At 42.1% G+C, this 20240-nt stretch overlaps 1 protein-coding gene across 1 annotated transcript; it reads left to right on the top strand.

The window, feature by feature from the left end:
* The first annotated feature begins 208 nt into the window (after positions 1-208).
* On the top strand, positions 209-19553 carry LOC147487059 (ARM repeat superfamily protein). The gene is made up of 11 exons (XM_086571291.1): positions 209-326; positions 400-558; positions 635-700; positions 789-928; positions 1953-2079; positions 4310-4458; positions 5459-5594; positions 17289-17373; positions 17485-17756; positions 18154-18288; positions 19073-19553. Exons 1-11 carry the CDS (start codon positions 291-293, stop codon positions 19106-19108), a joined length of 1341 nt encoding a protein of 446 aa, XP_086427417.1. The 5' UTR covers positions 209-290; the 3' UTR covers positions 19109-19553.
* The last annotated feature ends 687 nt before the right edge of the window (positions 19554-20240 follow it).

The following is a 20240-nucleotide window of genomic DNA, read 5'->3' as shown; positions in this document are numbered from 1 at the left end:
GTTGGGGGTGTCCATTTGAGTTATTCAGTGTAGCTTGAAGCTCCGATGATATAAATTAGTAATAGAGCCAGCTTAGAAATCTAACAACTCATCTAACTCAAACAATAATCAGCACGAATTGCAAAGAAGAAACTGGTTGCGTGAAAAAGGCTTCTTATAGCAAAAGCTCGCAGTGGACTTACCCACGGACCCAATTAGGCCCAAATGGGCCACTGTAAATCCGCTATAGAAAACGGTTCATGTTTTTTTCTAAACAAATTGGCGGTAATTGAAGAAGTGAAAGAACACAAATGGCAGCGTATTACCCATCTGCACCTTCTTCTGACGTAAGCACTTCCGAAACCCCAATTTAAAGACAGCGTTCATTTTTAAAAAATATTATTATTTTTGTTATGGCAGGTATTTGACATGCAAACTACGGTGGATCCAAGTTACATAATATCATTAATACGTAAACTATTACCGAACAATATAAAGACAGAAAACGAAGCGGCGTGGGAAGAGTTTGGATGCATTTTGTGGGATTTGGCTGTCGATAAAGATCTTGCTCTGCTCATGGTACTTATTATTATTAACTGCCCGTCGTAAAATTGTAATTCAGAGAAATAATAATATAAACTTATCTACGTGGCAGGTCGAAAATCTTCTGCTCCAAGTCCTATTGGCAAGTCTTACGGTTTCCAAGTCTTCGCGGATAACAGTGCGTTGCGTTGCAGTGAATTATTTACTACATTGTTGCCCTGATACTTATAATAGTTTTTATAATCAGTATTTGATTCTACCCACAGGAGATTGGCCTGGGACTTCTTGCAAACATCGCCTGCCATGATGTCCTAAGAAACAGTATAGTGTCTCTCCCAGGATTGATTGACACAGTTGTGGATCACTTGTTTGTAGATGACTCTCTGTGCCTTTGCCAAGTTTTCTGGTAAGACTAGCAAAACTACTCTTGGTTGTTTTTACTGTCTGATCTATGAGTAGTTTTGTTTTTTGTTAAATCTTGTTCCAGATCAGTAGTTCACAGGGATATGTAAGAAATATATAGTATTTATCGATTCAAGAATATCAAGGTAGTGACTCAGTCATAGTTTACATGCTCTTATAGGATCACTTGATCTTATCCAGTAGAGTTACCAAGTACGAATTCATGGTTCATTAATAATATATACATCTGATGGATTTGCATCTTTAACGTAGACCCACTTTTTAAAGTAATGTGTTTTATTATTTATAAGTGAGTAGCAATCATTTTTTTGGATAGGAAGAACCTAAGTTACATGGACACGACATACGTGTCAGATACGTATCCACGTGTCCATGTCGGACACAATGCACGTACATTGTATTGTACGTCATATACCTCAAAATTTAGTATTTCCCCACGTCGGACATTCCGTGTCCATGTCAATGTAACTTAAGGAAGAACTTTATTCCCTTATCCCTTAAATCACCTTTTCCTCTATCAAAGTGGAAATCGAACCCAAGACCTTGCCACCTTGGGCCCAAGCTCCGATGGATTGACCAGTAGGCCACTGAACTCCTTCATTGAGTAGCAATCACTCCATGTGAAACAACAAATTTTGTTAAGTCACTTGTCCTCCCTAGAAAATTGCCAAACTTACATATGTCTTCCAGTGTAATTCAATTAATTGTATTCCTCATAGATTTAATCTTTCTTTGAGTCGATATGAAACTATCTACAGTTGATTTATTCCTTTTTTATTACGTTTCCTGTTTGGAATGTTTTATCTTAGTCGTAGTTCTGTGTTAGTATTAAGTGGGTGTTCATTCTCTCTGTCCCGTGTTATACTAATCTCACCTCTCATTTGATGGAATGTACGCACTTACCCGTCTTGTGTCAATCATTCACTGAACGGTGTATTGGAACTAATTACCATGTGAAGTTTAGGTTTTATCACTAAATAAATTTTGTTGCTCTTTTTTTGAGATAGGTTGTTAACTTTGGGTCTTCAAGGTAGTGATTGTGTTACTTGGGCTAATGCATTGCAACCCGAACATATTCTACGCCGTATTTTCTGGGTTTCAGAAAACACATTGAACATTCAGCTGTTAGAAAAGGTATGGTAAAGAATACATGTCGCCTTTTACATAATCTATTAAGTTTATCTCATTGAAGTATCAAAGACATGCCTTGGTTATAATTTATTCATAATTGTTTAACAAAAAAATTATATAATTGTAGCAACTAGCCAAGTTCCTAGCAACTTCAAATCGATCAATGCTTCTGTGCACTGCAAATCATCTCTTTGTCAGAGCATTGGCTTATTTCATCTATTTATTTTAGTGAAAATCAATGTAGCATTGGCCAAATACCTATAAGTGCTGATGAAAACGCCTTAATTTCAACTTTTTTGAAGAATAGAGCAGATCTCCTACATATTCGGAAACCACCTATATCTCTTATATCGTGCCTATTTGGTTTAGGGAGGGAGGGAGCATGGGAAGAAAACCAAAGGAGGAGAGAAATATTCTCTGCATTTAAATCATTTGGTAGTGGATTCCTTTTCTGGTTTTCACCGTGCCCAAGTATTCCATTTTTCAGCTTTTCATAAACTCCTGCTCGAGTAACATTTGGGGTGTATTAAAAGATGTCTATAGTTTGGTCGGTCCTCATAACAAAATACTACAATTTAAGGTAAGGTTGGTCTTATAATAGTTTATTTTGAGTTCTAGTTTATCAACTAAGATTTACTCCCATGTCCAACATACTCTGTCAATGCCACTTAAGTGAAAGAAAAAGATACGAAGGGATTAGAGGGACCTAGCACTAGTTTGACATTTGGAACTCCAACAAGGTGATCAACTGTTGGCGGGGGCTCTAGGATATAGGTGCTGTTAACTTGATTGGTCTTTGGGGGTCTCTATGAATCTTGTAATGTCTTCTCTCTTCTTTGTTTTGGTTTGTCGGGTTTGGGTGCTCGTCCCTGGTGGAATGATTGTATTAGGAATTTAGGGTATTGTGTTATGGCGGTCTTGGTCTTGTTTAATTAGCTGCTGGCTAAGTACTCAAGTATGAATGTAATCTCTTTTGGCTACTGTTGAGAATTATAATCCCATATCGGATATCTAAAGCCTTGCATCCTAGGGGCTTCTCCACTCAATTCCAATTGGGTTTCAGTTGGATACCCAAATTTAATATGGTATCAGAACATGCTATTTCTCTGGCACGAGGGGGACCATGTACACCATGTCACCCATTTTAAAGTCATCCACGTGCATGGCTCACACATTAGGGGACGTGTTGAGATTTATTATCCCATATTGGGTTTCCAAAACCTTGCATAACAATATATAAATCCTGGGGCCTCAGCATGCATTGACAATTAACTTTGAGTATCCGCCCAAATATAATAGTTATGTTAGTGTATTAACTCTTATGGATCAAAACAAAAGGGAATTCTAACATTGGCAGTGCTCCTTAATCCTAATATCATTTCCTTATCACCCACAAAAATCCACGTGCCTTTTTCAAAATATTAGTTGCTTCCCTACCCATAATCAATAGAACGAAATAGGGACTTCTTCGCCAAGAGAATAGAAGGGAAATGCTATAGATCGAAAACAGAAGACCTCCGACTTAACACGGTCATATTTGTCCTCCTCATCTTGAATAATGAAGTACCGAAATAGTGGTCTAATATTAAAAGTGATAATCTATTCCAAGGATGATAGGATTCTCAATCCTATGATTTCATTAGCAAGGTGTTGAAAATTCATCAAGTCATTTGGATAGAAATATGGAAGCATAGGATAGGGTTTTGTTTCCCTTGGAGCATGACAGAGATAACCTTGTCCTTATTGTTAAGGAATTATTTAGTGGCCAAGGGATCGTATCGTGTTTAGAGATGAAATCTATGGAGGTGGCTGGTTTGAATGCCACATTACTGTAGCTCTTCAATCAGACACTATACTACATATTCACATTCCTTGGACCTTGTTGATGGGAAGAACCTTGTATTCTTGTTTGTGAGGTGGATGGCAAATGATAAATGGACTAAGGAGCTAACCTCATTGCAATGTTTAGTCACTCTTCTTGTGTTAGTGCTTCATGTTGTTTTGAATAGAGATAATTGATTATGATGATAATAACACTTGTACTATTTATTATTATTATTGTTATTATTTTGATGACGGTGATGATGACAATGAGGCTGTGCCATTGTGTTTGCAAAACTGTAGGAAACCAGAACCCTCCTTTTTCTTCTTTGGATATGTGTTGTCTTCATGTCCAAAGTTAGGTCATTCCCTATTTTTGCATTTATCTGATAATAATCTGTTATTTGGACAGAGCATTGGTTTAGTGTTGGCAATTGTAGACAGCCAGCAAGTAGGGCAAACTCTTCTTCCGTCTTTGATGCAGTTGGGTTTGCCAAATCTTTTAGTTTCTATTTTAGCATGTGAGATGAAGCATTTATCTTGTGAAAGAGTACCTGACAGGTATTGAGCACCATTCTTCATATTGTTTTATATTTCTAATATGAAACTGTGAGCACTAAGATAGAATCAAACTTCTTCGGCAAACTGCAACTGATTTTCCACATTACAACATAGAAACTCGTGATCTAACAGTACAAGTGATCTAATTTTCTTTCTATGTTTTGTTCCTACAAAAAAGAGGTTTGCTCATATTAAGCGTTAATTGATTATGTGGCAATCAATAAATGCGCTATTGTGGACATTATGGAAAGAAAAAAACATGATATGGTCTTCAAAACATTATTCAAACTATACTAGTTTATCGGTCGTAACTCATAAATATTCTTCTAAGAACTGAGGTCCAAATAATAATATGAAAAGGACCTTGGGGGGAACGTTTTTAGACCCACACCTTTTTCCAAGGCCAATTCACCAAACTGATGTTTAATTCAGCCACTTTACGTCTACCGAGCATAACAACTTTGGGATGAAGCTAGCCTTGCTACCAACCCACAACCTACTGTCTCCCTCTTCTTGAAGGGATACTTGTGGATAACTCAAAAATACTTGCATAAATATGGATCACTTAGAAAGCTATTGTTTAACCTTTTTTCCCTTGGTCATGGGCTCATAGAGCATCCAGCATATTTGCACATACATTCTACTGCAACATCGTGTGTACATAAACAAAATTGGACTTGGGTCTGTTCTGATACCTTGGAGAGTCCAAAATCAATTAAATCACTAAACAAAGTGGAAGATGTATTTTAGTGGGCTAGCATCTATGTGTTCTCAGGGGCGAGGCGCAAGGTGCTAGGGTTTTCAAACTGACCCCCTTGTGAACACCTTTGACAACAAACTGCACTATTTTGGATAAGGATTGCTGATTCGCCGCCTTGGCGATCGCCTATGTCTTAAAGATCCCTTTTTACAGCTTTTGGACAGGTTATAGTGGTTTTATTAATGTGCTTTTATTAGAGCAGACTACATTTTTCTTATGCTCTATCTCACTCCTCTTCAGGTATCCCGTTCTTGATACAGTTCTTAGAGTAATTGAAGCTCTTTCTGTTCTTGATAATTATTCAGAAGTTATATCTTCAAATAAGGAGCTGTTGCATCTGATTTATGATCTGCTAAAACTTCCTGATAAATCTGAGGTATGTTGTAGCCTATATATGCATGTCATTTGATATTATCATATTGAAAACTGGAGCAGTATTTGCAACTTTTGTTCTTATGAATTTTATTTCGTGATGTAAGCCTGCCTTAAGCTGGTTTAACGAATTTGGATCTGCACCACCACTGGTGTAGTGAATGGGCTTATGTATTTTTTCTTGACTCGTAAGCAACATCTAGATACTAATGTTAAAAAATACATAAGCATCTAGACACTATTGTCCCATGTGCAACCTCAAATCATCATCCGATTGTTTTGGAGTGTGGGTGTGATGCTAGGAGACCAACCCCATTTAGGTTTGAGCTTATGCGGTTTGAGGATCCGAGATTCATCATTAATATAAAAGATTGGTGGGATTCATTTCATTTTGAGAATAGGCCAGGTTTCATTTTTGCTAATAAATTGAAAGCTCTAAAAGAAAAGATAAAGTGTGGAATAAAGAAATCTTTGGGCAGGTCGATCAGAAAAAAGAAGAGTTTCTTAAGGAGATAAAAGTCCTTGATCTGAAGGAAGAAGAAAAGATTTTGTCTTATCCAGAAAGGCGAAGAAGAGTTGAGCTCAAGTCGGAGTTTGAGATTTTGGCTAGGAGGGAAGAGATTTCTTAAGTTAGAAATAGAATGAACCACTTAGAGTGTCTTAACATCAGGGGCAAAGATATTGGAGGGGAAGATTGCCTTAGAGAAGAAATTGTGAATTTTTATTCGGATCTTTATACTGAGCCGACTCGGGCACGACCTTTGGTGGATGATCTCCCTTTCGCGGGTATATTGCTGCAGGATAGAGATGAGATTGAAAAAAATATTGATGAGGATGAGGTTTAGGCTGCCATTTGTAGTATAGGGTGTGATCGTTCTCCGGGTCCAGATGGGTTTCCTGTAGAGTTTTATAGGAAATGTTGGGAGATTATCAAAGTTGATTTTATGAACATGGTTGTGGATTTTAATCGGTCGGGTTTTCTTGCTCAAACCCTTATCAAAGTTGATTTTATGAACATGGTTGTGGATTTTAATCGGTCGGGTTTTCTTGCTCATACCCTTAATAACACTTTTGTGACTTTGATTCCTAAGGTTGATGATGTGGAAAACATTGGGGGCCTTCGCCCTATCAGTTTAATTGGGAGTGCTTATAAAATCATTTTGAAAGTTCTCTCATCTAGACTGAAGAGAGTGATTAGTTGTGTGATCTCCCAAGAGCAAGGAGCTTTTGTGTATGATAGACAAATTTTGGATGGTATTCTTATTGTCAATGAGGCGATTGACGATCGAAATAGGAGGGGTGTGGGTGGTATTTTTTGTAAAGTGGGCGATTGACCATGTGAGTTGGAAGTTTCTTGATTATGTCTTAGATAGAATGGGGTTTGGTTCTAAGTGGAGAGGATGGATTAGAAAATGTATTTCTACCGCCTCTTTTTCTGTGCTTGTGAATGGGTCTCCAGCTGACTTTTTTAAGAGTACTGGAGGTCTTAGACAAGGAGATCTTTTATCTCCGCTCTTGTTTATTTTGGTAGTGGAGGTTGTAGTGGTAGGATCCGCGACTAACAAGGTCAAAGGTCGGTGGACCGATGCAAGTCGCAGTAACTAGAGTCGGGGAGTAGAGGATAACCAGAAATAGCGAGCCCGAAGTAATACAAGCGGTAGAGTCGGGTATATCTGATCGCGTCAGCTGAGTGCAAAGGTGTCACGGAAACCCTACGCCGGCGGCGCGAGGAGGCGTTAGATGGCTAGGACAGTGGACGGGCTGCGAGAGAGAGAGGAGGGGTATAAAAAGAATAGTGTTGAGGGACAAGAGGAGGGATCTCATTAAGGGGTAACTTACTCTTATACATTTGGCCCGTCGTCTGGGGGGACGAGAGATCCGGAATAGTAGTAGGTATGACAATGAAAGCAAAGAGAGGCGCGGACGAACCGAGGAAGGTAATTGGTCGCGGAGGAAGCGGCTGAATCGGTAGGGATGATGGGGAGAAAGGTGGAGTGGAAGAGACAACAAAGATCGCCATCGGAAGAAACGAGACAGTTAAGAGAGGAAGCTAGGTTGAGGGAAGAGAATGAGGAGTCATGGGCGGAGGGGAGACCGGAGGAATCGGAAAAGGGTCGTCGAGACGGTGAGAGGAAGAAGGGAGACACAATGCGGGGGAGAATGGGGTGCTGGGACTCATTAGGGAGCAGGTGAAGGAGATGATCGCCGAAGATTTGAAAGCGAGCTTGGAGCAAGCGAAAGGCACAAGTGGAACGGCGAACCAAGTAGTGGCGGATTGAACCGCAACCCGTTGGCAGATGCAATTTGGAAGGCGGAGGTCCTTAAGTGATTCAACCAGCCCAGATTTGAGAGGTATGATGGGACAAGAGATCCGGCGGACCACATCCACCACTTCTGGCAACAGATGCCGCCGGGCGAGAAACCCGCATATGACGGATCATATGATGTTCCCGATGAGCTTGAAAAGGGAGCCTCGGACTAGTATTATAGGCTGCCCCCTCAAGAGTATAAACAACTTTCTTGAAGTTAGAGCAAGCCCGTGGACCATTTTATACATCGAAAAAGGCGAAAGTGGTGGACATACGCCCCTATTCAATGTGAGGCGCAGGATCATGGAGTTAGTAAGAGAATTCTTGTGGCATTCAAGGCGGAAAACGCTAAAGGTGGAGAACTTGGACGAAAGGACGGCGGTGATTGCCTTTGAGAGGGTGCTGCGACCGGGAACCAGGGTACACGAATCAGTGGCTAAGAATGAGATCGTGACACTGCAAGACTTATATTCGAGGGTAGAAAAATATATAAGGTATGAGGATACACTACAGAAAGAGACAAGGAGGTCGGGGAAGGCTTTGTTGGCTTTGGACCGAAACGATGACCGCGGAAGATACGAGTCATTAGACAGGGGAAGCGGAGGACGTCGTGGTGACACTTCACGGCCAGAAAGGAGGAGAGTTGAAGCTCGAAGGGAAAATTGAGAAAGGAAGCCATATCGAGAAATGGAGCCGACACCAGTAGACCGGCCGTTGAGTGAATTGTTGCCGCTGATTCGAGATTTGCCGGGCTATGAGGTCTACGAAGTAAGCCAGACGAAATACCGGATAAGCCATACTGTGCATATCATTGGGTACAGAATCATGAGACGAATGAATGCTACGCTCTCAAATGGTTGGTCCAAAGGATGATAGGGAGGGGGCTACTGAAAGAGTTTACCAAAGGGAAAGGGAAAGAGGAGCGAGCCGAAACCAAGCGGAGAATACCGGGTACCATAAATGTTATATTCAGCGGGGAAATCTTTAGTCACAACGCTCACCGGGATAGGATACGGAGGACGGCTAGCGTACAACAAGTTAATGAAGAGAGATTATTCACGGCCCGCGACTGGAAAAGGAAGCATAGTGTTTACAGAGGCGGACTTGAAGACGAGACTCCCCACATGAGGACGCGTTGGTGATCATAGTGGTTATGGGAAATTACATGGTGAAAAGGGTATTGATCGATTGCGGTAGCGCAGTGGACTTGTTGTTTGTGGGGACGATGGAGGAAATGAAGATAGACCGGAGACAGTTGAGGCCTTCGCAGACCAATCTGTATGGGTTCAACGGGAGTATGGCCGAACTACTAGGGGAGCTCTTACTACCCGTGACCACAGGGCCAGTGACAGTGTTCTCTCGGTTCAAGGTGGTAGACGCCAATTTGCAGTATAATGCCATCCTTGGGAGGCGATGGATCCATGAGATGAAGGCGATACCATCCACATATTATCAGGTGATCAGATTTCCCACACCAACTGGGATGCATGAAGTGTGCAGAGATCAGGTGACGGCTAGGAACAGTCATCAGGGAACAGTGAAAAGGTTGGTCCGAGGAGATGAAGGAGAGGCCTCAAACCGGAAAGAAGAGACAGCGAAGAATTACGATTAGCCCTTCGAAGAAGAGGAGGCTGAGACGCCGGCTGTACCAAAAACGCTGGACAAGATTGAGACCGTAAACGTGGGAACGAGGGAGGAGGAGAAGTTCACATCGGTGGGATCTAATTTGCCAGAAAAGTGGAAGAACGAATTAATACAATTTCTCTCAGAGAATAAAAAGATGTCTTTGCTTGACGGCGGTTGAGGAGATCACGGGGTTGATCCAGAGTTCGCGATGTCACCGGGTTACATACGAGGGAAGATGTCAAACCAAATGAGACAGAGAACGCGCGCGTGAGGCGGCACGCTGGGAGGAATCTGCGAAGAGGTTGCAAAGTTAAAGGGAGCGGCATAATTCGGAAGTGGAGTTCACAGACTAGTTGTCCAACATAGTCGCGGTACCTAAGAAGAATGGAAATGTGCGTATGTGTGTGGACTTCACGGACGTCAACTCGGAGTGCCCTAAGGATGGTTATCCGATGTCACGGGTGGATGAGCTAGTAGATCGGACAACGGGGTTCAAGATTTTTTCTTTCATGGATGCCTCTATGGGATATAACCAGGTCGCGATGTATAAACCGGATCAAGAGAAGACATCGTTCATAGTAGAGGGAGGTACGTATTGCTACACAAGGATGCCATTTGGTTTAAAGAACGCTGGGGCCACCTTCCAGCGATTGGGGGAGAAGATGTTTGCAAGCAAGATACGTAAGGGTATTGAGATATACATCGATGATATGGTGGAGAAAAGCATGTCCAAAGAGGAACATTTGGAAGGGTTGAAGGAAACGCTCGAAGATATCATGGCGCGACAATTTGAAACCTAATCCCGAAATGTATCGCCTCTGAGTAAACCACGAAAAATTTACGGGTTACATAGTGACTCACCGGGGAATAGAAGCCAATCCTAAGCAAATCAGAGCACTAGTGGAAATGCCGTCACCCCAGGACGTTAAAGAAGTATAGAGGTTAGCAGGAAGGGTCGCGACACTCAACTGTTTCATATCTAAATCGTCTGACAAATGTAGGCCTCAGATAGATCGCCGAGAGGAGGACTCCAGACTTTGTGTGGACACCGGAATGTGAGGAGGCTTTCCAAGAGTTAAAGAGGTATTTGGGCCGGGCGCCTTTGTTATCGCGGCCTAAATTAGGGGAGAAACTGTATTTGTACTTGGGAGTGTCCGAGTATGCGGTAAGCTCGGTTCTCGTCCGGGTGGTAGACAAAAGGCCGGTATATTTCCAGAGCAAAACACTATGGATCACGAGACCCGGTACATGCCAAGTTGTCGAAAATATGCCTTGGCATTGATATTCTCAGCATTAAAGTTGAAACCATACTTCGAGGCACATTCAGTGGTGGTGGTAACAAACTTACCCCTCAAGCAAGCTCTAAAAGCAGAGAAGTCCGGAAGGATGCTCAAATGGGCGGTCATGCTAAGCTCTTATGAAATACAATATCAAACAAGAACCGCGGAAAAGGCGCAGGCGGTAGCAGAGTTTCTAGCAGAGTTCCCAGCGGAGGACCCCACTTGGGGGAAGAGATGCTCATAGAGCCCGAGCAAAAGGGAGAGCCAGATGGGTCGGATCCCTGGGATAAAAGGAATGGGTGGAGAGTGTTTTTATGGATGGAGTCCGCGGCGATGCTGGCAACGGAATAAAGCGTAGTGTTAGTTCGGTCACACCGCACAACAACCGAATCGAGTTGTCCATGAGGCTCGGATTCACGGCCACCAACAATGAGTCGGAATATGAGGCCGTAATAGCAGGGATGAGAATGGCCGAGGATTTGGGGGTAGGGGAATTGACGCTTTATTTGGATTCCAATCTGGTGGTATGCCAAATGAATGGAAGATTCGCTGCTAAATGTGCTCAAATGGCGAAATACTTGGAGGTAGTGCATCGAAAGGCAACTAAGTTCAAGAAAGTCAGATTTGTACATTTGGTCCGTGGAGAGAACCGGCATGCGGACGCCCTTGCATATTTCGCGGCCGCAATGCCGGGGTCGGAGGAGAGAGCCGTAAAGATAAAGAAGTTGGAGAGATCAAGCATTGAGAGGGTGGTTGAGGTGTGTTAGGCTGCGGAGGTGGAAGGGGAATGGATGAGCCCTATCAAACATTTTCTGATGGGCAAAGAGGTGATAGATGAGAAGGAAAGGAGGAGACTAGAACAAACGGCACGCAGATACACTCTGGTAGAAGGAGAAATGTACCAAAAGAATTTTGATGGACCGCTACTAAGGTGTCTAGGGCCGAGCCTAGCACAAGAAGTGTTGGCGGAGCTGCACGCCGGAGACTGCGGAAGCCACTCGGCGGGGAGAACAACGGCACACCGGTTGTTAACGCAAGGCTATTTCTGGCCTCATATGAAAAGGGACGCGGTGGAATTTGCCAAGAAATGTGGCAAGTGTCAATGATTTGCTCATCTGATATTTGCACCGGCCGAACCGTTGCACAATGTGTCCAGTCCGTGGCCGTTTGCCATGTGGGCCATGGATATTGTGGGACCGTTGCCAATGGCAAAGGGGAGGAGAAGGTTCATGTTAGCCGCTACGGTTTATTTCACCAAGTGGGTGGAGGCCGTGGCCTTGCAAAAAGTCGTCGAGGAGCGGTGATCAAGTTTTATGGGAGAACATTATTTGTAGGTTTGAGTGCCGCGATTCTATCATCGCATAACAATGGGACGCAGCTTTCACGGGTCAAAAGTGAGAGAGTTCTTGCGGGCTATAATGTGAAACAGGGAGTCTCATTCGCATAATCCGTATCCGAAAGGTAATGGATGACAGCCAAATCCTCTAATAAGACAATCATGAACAATCTCAAGAGAAAGTTGGAGGACCAAAAGGGAGCATGGGCGAGGAACTGAGTCATGTGCTGTGGGCGTACCGTACTACACCACGGACATCTAGAAGGGGGCCGTAAATCCCAAAAAGTCGCGAAGTTGTGGAACTTCAAGCAGAGTGCCCGTGGTGGGGTGGACGTTCAAACGGTCACTTGGGCATTACCGAGGGCGCGAAGTCTGTCAAAGGTGGGGCAGATGTAGCTGGAATATATTCTTGACTTAGAATCAAGCCGCCAACCTGCAAGGGAATACAAACGAAAGAATATTAGTTCGCGAAGCTAAGGCCGAAAGAAGAAAAGGCAGCAGCAAAACTCACCACTGGACTGAAAAACGAAGTGGTTAAGTGTCACTCCGGCAGGGAGGTCCGCGGGCAGGAAGTCACTAGATACATACAGCAGGTAGTGGTGCCACTGTTTATCCGAGGTGGTGAAGCAGAGTAAGAAAGTTTTCTTTTGGGGGCGGACACAGAAGGATTGGTACCCTATACCCACATCCTTGGTACTTTTCTTTATGAAATACTGGGAGACAATATCACGGCTGGTTAGCTGGGGGTTGCCGGTCCTGTTATAGTAATTCGCGGCATACATGACTCTCCAAAAATTTCCGATGCCTTGACAGGGAGGGATGTTGAAATGATTACACACCTCTACATCCAACACACGGTGAGGGAGCCGCAATGCAAACAAACTGACCTACGCTTACTACTAGGGCAACCCGGCCGCATGCACTAAATGGGGATAATGGGTGATCAAGGCACATGTTCTATCGTAATGCCACTGAATGCCGTAGGCAGCCCTAATTGCTCCTAAATTAGGTCTACGATATCTAGAAAAGCGCAGAAGAAGGGGCAAGGAAGCGTCGGTGGAAGGAAGCGCCGTAAAGCGCCATAGGAGGTGGAGAGGCCACCTCGGTAGATCTAGAAGGACGAAGAGTCATTGGAATGAGAGGAAGAGGGATTCTTGGAGGCCGTCGCCCGACATCGGTGAAGAAGATGAAACATACTAGAAGGGGAAAATTAGTACTAATAGTTGCAAGGTAAAGCAGAAGAAGAAGACAATGCCAGCAATAAGCTAAGAAGATCAAAAACCAAAAAAAACAAACCTGAACTTGAGCCCAACGATGACAAAATCCAACCGGAGTCACGCCGAGGGGAAAGAATTCAAGGGAGGAAGGGCAGTAAGGTTTGAGAGAGGGAAAAAGAGGTAGAGGAAGAAAATCTAAATGAAGAAAGTGAGGGAGAGAATGGAAGCGGGAGTTTAAATAGTGCAGGGGCAAAAGGGTAATTGCCCGGATGTGGAAACCGAAGGGACGGCAGAGGAACCACCAGGAAGTTGACACGTGGAGGTGCAGAATACGAGGAGGCGCAGAAACGGCGCGTGTAATGAGTGCCCTGCACGCACGCGAACCCCAATGGAAGACCACACGAATCAAAATAAAGAAAGAGAAGAAGGTTCTCGATTCCGGGCCAACCCCAAGGCCGCGGCATCGATAGAAGGGGCATCTCTAGTGGTAGGATCCGCGACTAACAAGGTCAAAGGTCGGTGGACCGATGCAGGCCGCAGTAACTGGAGTCGGGGAGTAGAGGATAACCAGAAATAGCGAGCCCAAAGTAATACAAGCGGTAGAGTCGGGTGTACAGTATCGTGCCGCGGAGTGCAAAGGTGTACCGAAACCCTACGCCTTGTGGCAGACCGAGAGGCGTTAGATGGCTAGACAGGTGGACAGCTGTGAGGAGAGGAGAGGGGGTATAAAAAGAATAGTGTTGAGGGACAAGAGGAGGGATCTCATTAGGGGTAACTTACTCTCATACAGAGGTGTTGGGTAGAATGCTTTCGAGGGCAAACGAGATGGGAGTATTGTCAAGGTTCAGAGTTGGTAGGGAGGATGTGCTCATCTCTCATTTTCAGTTTGCTGACGACACCATTGTCTTTTTAGGGGATGATATTGAGCAGGTAAGGTGGTTTAGGTGCATTCTCGGGTGTTTCGAAGCTGTGTCGGGTCTATGTGTTAACTTCTCAAAGAGTAAGGTGTTTTCAGTGGGGGAGGTGCAAGACATTCGCGTCTTAGCCTCTGTGCTTGGATGTGGTTCGGATCATTTGCCTTCTATGTATCTAGGCCTTTCTCTTGGTGCTCCTTTTCGATCTAAGCCTATTTGGGATCCTGTAGTTAAGCGGTTCGGTAAGAAGCTTAGCGGTTGGAAGGCTAAGAATTTGTTTAAAAGGGAGCGTCTTGTACTCATTAAGAGTTCTTTATCCAACCTACCTGTCTATTCTTTGTCCCTTTTTTATGCGCCTCCGAGTGTTGTTCATAGGATAGAGTCGATCATTAGGAATTTTTTGTGGGATGACACAGATGAGTACCATAGGTATCACCTCGTCAATTGGAATTTGGTTTGCTCGCCTAAGATGGATGGGGGCTTGGGTGTTTGGAGTATACATACTTTCAATCTGGCGCTTTTAGGGAAGTGGCTTTGGAGGTTTGGTATAGAGAGGAATAGTCTATGGAGAAGAGTTATCGTGTCTAGGTTTGGTGAAGCTCATTTTGGTTGGGAGAGTGGTCCCGTTTGCATTCCTTATGGGTGTGGCGTTTGGAGGGGTATTATGAAAGTGTTGCCCATGTTTAAAAGAGGTATTAGGTATAGTTTTGGTTCAAGAGATAAAATATTGTTTTGGGAAGACACATGGCGGGGAGATAGACCTTTAAAAGAGGTGTTTAATACTTTGTTCAACATGTCTAAGCATAAAGGGCGCACAATTAGCGAATGCATGGTTAGATCTGATGTTGACATTTCTTGGAACCTTGGTTTTCGTATGGCTTTCAATGATTGGATTATCGATGAGTTAGCCTCTCTTATGGCTCGGCTTGGAGAGGTAAATCTTAACCAACGGGACTCTGATTCGATGGCTTGGTGCCTTGACAAGAAAGGGATCTACTCTACCAAGTCGTTCTATCTCGTTCTTTGTTCTTGGTATCCCCAAAATAATGGGGTTGTTTCCATTCCCTATTTTCCAGGTTCAAGAATTTGGGTTCAAAAGTCCCTACGAGAATTGCTTTCTTTGTTTGGTCTGCAGCTTTAGAGCGTATTCTTACTGTTGACAATCTCAGGAATAAAAAATTTAGAGGTCAAACTCTAGATTTTTGTCCCTTATGCTCGATGGTTGAGGAATCGGTTAATCATGTGCTTTTGCACTTTCCTTTTTCCTAGACAATTTGGTCTTGCTTTCATTGGGAGTCTGGTATGGTTTGGGGCAGTCCTAGTCGAGTGGTGGATCTCCTTACTCAGTGGTACACAGGGCCCTTTTCATCTAGAGGGCAGAGAATATGGAACAAGCTACTTTTTGCAATTATGTGGGGTATTTGGTTGGAACGGAATAGACGTATTTTTTAGGGCAAAACTATGGTGATCAAAAAAGTCGTACTAGATATCAAAGGGCTCCTTTGTTATTAGAGTAAAATTTTGTGGACCTAAGAAACTTTCATTTTGAACAATTTGTAGCTAGATGGGAAGATATTATGTATAGAGAGTCTTGAGTAAGGTGTTTGGTTTATTTTTGGGTTGTTTTTATATTTTCGTTGTAATGGTAGGTTATCTCGACCTACGTTTTCTTTGATTAATACAATTTAACTTTTACCGAGCAAAAAAAAATGTTATGAAGTGCTTATGATTATGCCATAACAAGAAAAAAAATGGAGGCCTTCCTAAAATAGGAAATTATGTAAAGTGATGAACTATCTAAGATAGAAGGGTATTATATAGATGAAAAACATTTTGTTTTCTTGGACAAATATAGCCAATTGTTTGAATAGTATAGATTAGTAGTCGAAATTGCTGTCATAGTGTTATCCAATGGCTTAAAGGAGGGAAGCTATATATCAGTTGATGCTATAGCAGCCTTTGGGACAGGGAATATGCCTTGGAGCTTAAAAGCAGATAGAAGCAATGCAAAGGAAAGGTCACAGTGTTCCACAATGAACTCTCTCCTCTACATGGAGAGGAGGTAGTTTTTCTGCAGATCAGTCAGCCAAATATAGGCTGCATTCTATGTATGAAGTTAATTGTCCATAATTATGTAAATGGAAGGCTAGCCATAAAGTTTGACTGATTTCTTAAGGGATTTGATCATGTGATTGGTGGACTGTGAGAGGCTTCCTAGTAGGGCTGCTACAGGTAGGGCTTGCATAATGATGCAGCAATCATTGGTCTGTCTTTTGTGTTGCTTGTACAATGTTTTCTTTTATTTTGTTAATACAATTACATCTCAGTTAGCAAACGAAAGAAAATTATAGTGTTATACAGTGGGCTGATTTCGGAGAATAATAAACAGCCCCAAACCATTAGGAAAAATCACTTGTGGCTAATTACTGATCTCATACATTAGGATAATGAAGCACTAGAGCACTAGAGCACTAGAGAGCTGAGGGAGCTGTTATTGTGAACAACTATATGAATCGTGATGTTAACTTCTGTAGCATAATAAGCAAATTTAGGAATTTCCTGAAGGGTTAACTCAATATTGAAGGGCTAACCTACTATGCAGTCAAAAGTGCGTGTAGGCTCAAGGCTCTAGGCTCACACCTCTAGTGCCTCGCGCCTTGGGGCTCCTAGTGTAGCCTAGGCTCTCACTCTTTCTGCTCAACGTCAGTGCTTTCCCTTTTAATTGCATAGCTCACCTAAAAAAGATGGCCATGCTTGTCACGTTTGATATTTTTGTCGATGTCTAGGATAGAAGAGCTAGAGTTTTGGTTGGATCTAAGATGATACTTATATGGAAATAGATCTCATCATTCTGAATTTTAACTGAAAATATGTGGAAATACTGAAGTTAATTCTCATATTTATGCCCGATGGTATACTGTTTTAGATTCATAGTCTCATCAGCACATTACCACATCTCTCTTAAAAAGGCTATATCATTTTTGTAATATTTTCCCTTCATGGACTTTTGTGACAGCTATCCAGCTCTTGTGTTACTTCTGTTGTTTTGATTGCAAATATTCTGTGTGATGTGCCTGATCTGGCTCCTGAGATTTCCCAAGGTATAAATTTCAGTCATTGTATATGTTTGCTATTGTGTGTTTCTTTTTAGATTTCTTGTTGGCAAAATGCATTATTATTTTACTAGAATTGACATTTTGGCAGCAATATAGATTTGACTTTATTGCAGGGTCTGCTAGACCTTTTTCCGTCTGTTTCAAACGATTTAGAAGCACGGAGTGCACTATGGAGTGTCCTTGGAAGAGTGTTAGTTTGGGTTGAAGAAGATAAGATGAGTCCATTAAACTTGCACCAATACATAGCAGTTCTTGTTGGCAAATTAGATGTTATTGAAGAAGACCTAATTGATCACCATGTTGAGGATTCCAACGAAGATCATGAAAGCTTGAACTCTTCTCTTACAAAAGCAATTGCCAGACCATCTGTATCCTGTTCAGTATATATATAGTAAGCATGATCTCTGAAAAACCATGGCCATACCAAACCCACCAAGATACAAAAAAGACGGATTTGGAAACATGTACTCACACCATATAAAGTGAGGTTTGGAGAAAACTGGAATTAATGCAAAAAATACTCCATGTGTTGGGCCCATCCCATACTTAAAAAATCAATAGTCAGGCTCCACATTCACAACAACTGAACAAGAGGCACCGAATTTTTTTTATTGCATCACATGTCTAGAGACTCTTGTGGGCCTCTAGACATTGCACTATCCTTTTGATTATCCTTGCGCCATTGACTCACAGAGTCCCTTGTATTTTACTGTAATCTTCAGTCACGTATTGCAACACTAGAATTTTCCTTTACCCATATTACAGCTTAGTAGAATTTCCAGCATCTTAAAACAGTGGACGGCAATAAGAGGAAGCACGGCACAGAAGGATTCTGTTAGTGAAGATTCTGCAGATGATGAAAATATTGATAAATTGCTGCGGTGCTGTCAGAAATACATTGTAAGTTGTGAATGCAGATTGTACTTTTCTGATTTTACATTCTACATTCTTATTTTAAAGTGATTCCAGTTCCATCGTTTGTATTTCATTAATAACTAAATTATTGTACAAGCTCATGAGCTCAGTTTCCCCAAGTTGGAGCATATTCCATTGTATTCTAGTATTCTACAGGTCAGCTACACTTGTCCAGGTCGGGAAACCTGTGAGAGCTGTTAGCTAATCACAAAATTTATCATTTCGGGAGTTTTGTTTAATGTGAACTCCTACCCTGACATTGCTTTCATGCCCATATATTCACAACCACTTTCCCAGGATGGCTTGGTTTGCAAGCATCAGATTCCCAAATCTCAAAATGCCGTCCTTGTCCTTCGTAGAAGTGCATACCTTATTCCAAGAAACTGGATGGAAATTTCCCTTTTTCCTCACTAGACCCCATAAGAAGTCTTTCAAACCTTAGAATTCCGTAAATTTGAAGGCTTGTAACTATCCAATTTGGTCTCCTTCCAAGACTTAGAGACTGTTTACTGTCTTGAATGGAGAAGTACTGGGTTTACAACTAACATCTTGCACCATATTAGAATTTAGAAATCTTTGAAAGTATCTTGCAAGCCAGTAGCTTACTATTAGACCATGAACAGGCATGCTTATGAGATGTGAACAGTGGGTTATGTTTTTAATTGACATGCTTGTGAAGGACTTTGTTTTAGTTTTCAGTTATGGAGAACGATATATTTTTTACCTTAATTTGTTTTAAATGTTTTAAATTTATCCCTTCACAATGCAGGCTGACATGATGGTAGATCTTTCATCTTTTTCCTGATCGTGAGGCTGTGACATCTTGTAGTCATTGAGGCATAAGTTGTTCTAGGATGAATGACAAGCTGCCCTAAGACGATTCATTTCTATTTTCTGCTGACCATCAGGTTATTAGCATAACATCATAGCCTCCCAGTGCCTCCGTCTATATGTATATCTTGAAGAGCACATTCTCTCTGTGTTGAAGGGAGATACGATCATCTGAGCAATTAAGTCGGATAAACTTCTTCTCTTACCTGAGCCACCTTGGATAGAGATCACATGTTTCGTATTTTGTAAAATACTGCAACAAGTTTTTATCAATGCAGGATTTCAACTTTTTTTTTATGTGTTAGTTTCTTTAAACTTAATGTCTAGTACAATTATGTAGACACTTGATTGAGGTTAAACACATCTCTATGTAGTACTGGATTAAGAAGTGTTATCCAATGGAATTTTCATTAGCATTCTTTTATTCTTTTCATTATCAACATTTTTTACTAGATCAGCCATCCAATGAATCCACAAAGAGGTAGTGCCTGAACAAAAAATTTAATTTTTTTTTCATGAAGGCATGTTTCATCCATATTTTGACACTGAAATTTTACGGCGAGGGTGGTTGTCTTTTTTACAATCGTTCGGAAACAGTTTATTCCAGGGAATTGGTTATGAAGTTCTACAAATATAGTGATTTCGAAAACGGTAAATATTTATTCCGAGCCAATGGACGGCAGTCTAAATTGACTCCATAAATCATCTCTGAGATCCTTCAAATTCCAATGACGTACCCTGAGGTGCATCTTTAGATATCGGTATTTGACACCATCAAGCAACTAATGCTTGCAACTGTCTCTCGTGGCGAACTCGGCAACATAAACCATGTTGTTCTCCAGCGATCCTTGCAACAAAATCAACGAGCTGTACTCCATTGGTTAGACACAATGTGGTTAAAACTTTAAAAACATCTGAAATCACCAAACCCCTTCTCCACCTACTCTGGGTGATGCAGACTCAAAGGGAGGATTTTTGCATAATCCAATTTCTCTGGAACTCGATTGTCAAAGCCAGGAAAACGTAAGCCCTTTTGCCCACCATAGTGATGCAAATCATGTTGCGTTGGGATTTTCAAGTTGTTCACCCGACAATTCCCCTTAAAA

Source organism: Coptis chinensis, chromosome 7 (genome assembly GCF_015680905.1).
Source record: "Coptis chinensis isolate HL-2020 chromosome 7, ASM1568090v1, whole genome shotgun sequence".
NCBI classification, from domain to species: domain Eukaryota; kingdom Viridiplantae; phylum Streptophyta; class Magnoliopsida; order Ranunculales; family Ranunculaceae; genus Coptis; species Coptis chinensis.
The sequence above is the reverse complement of the archived record's forward strand: the minus strand, read 5'-3'. Positions and strand labels throughout refer to the sequence as shown.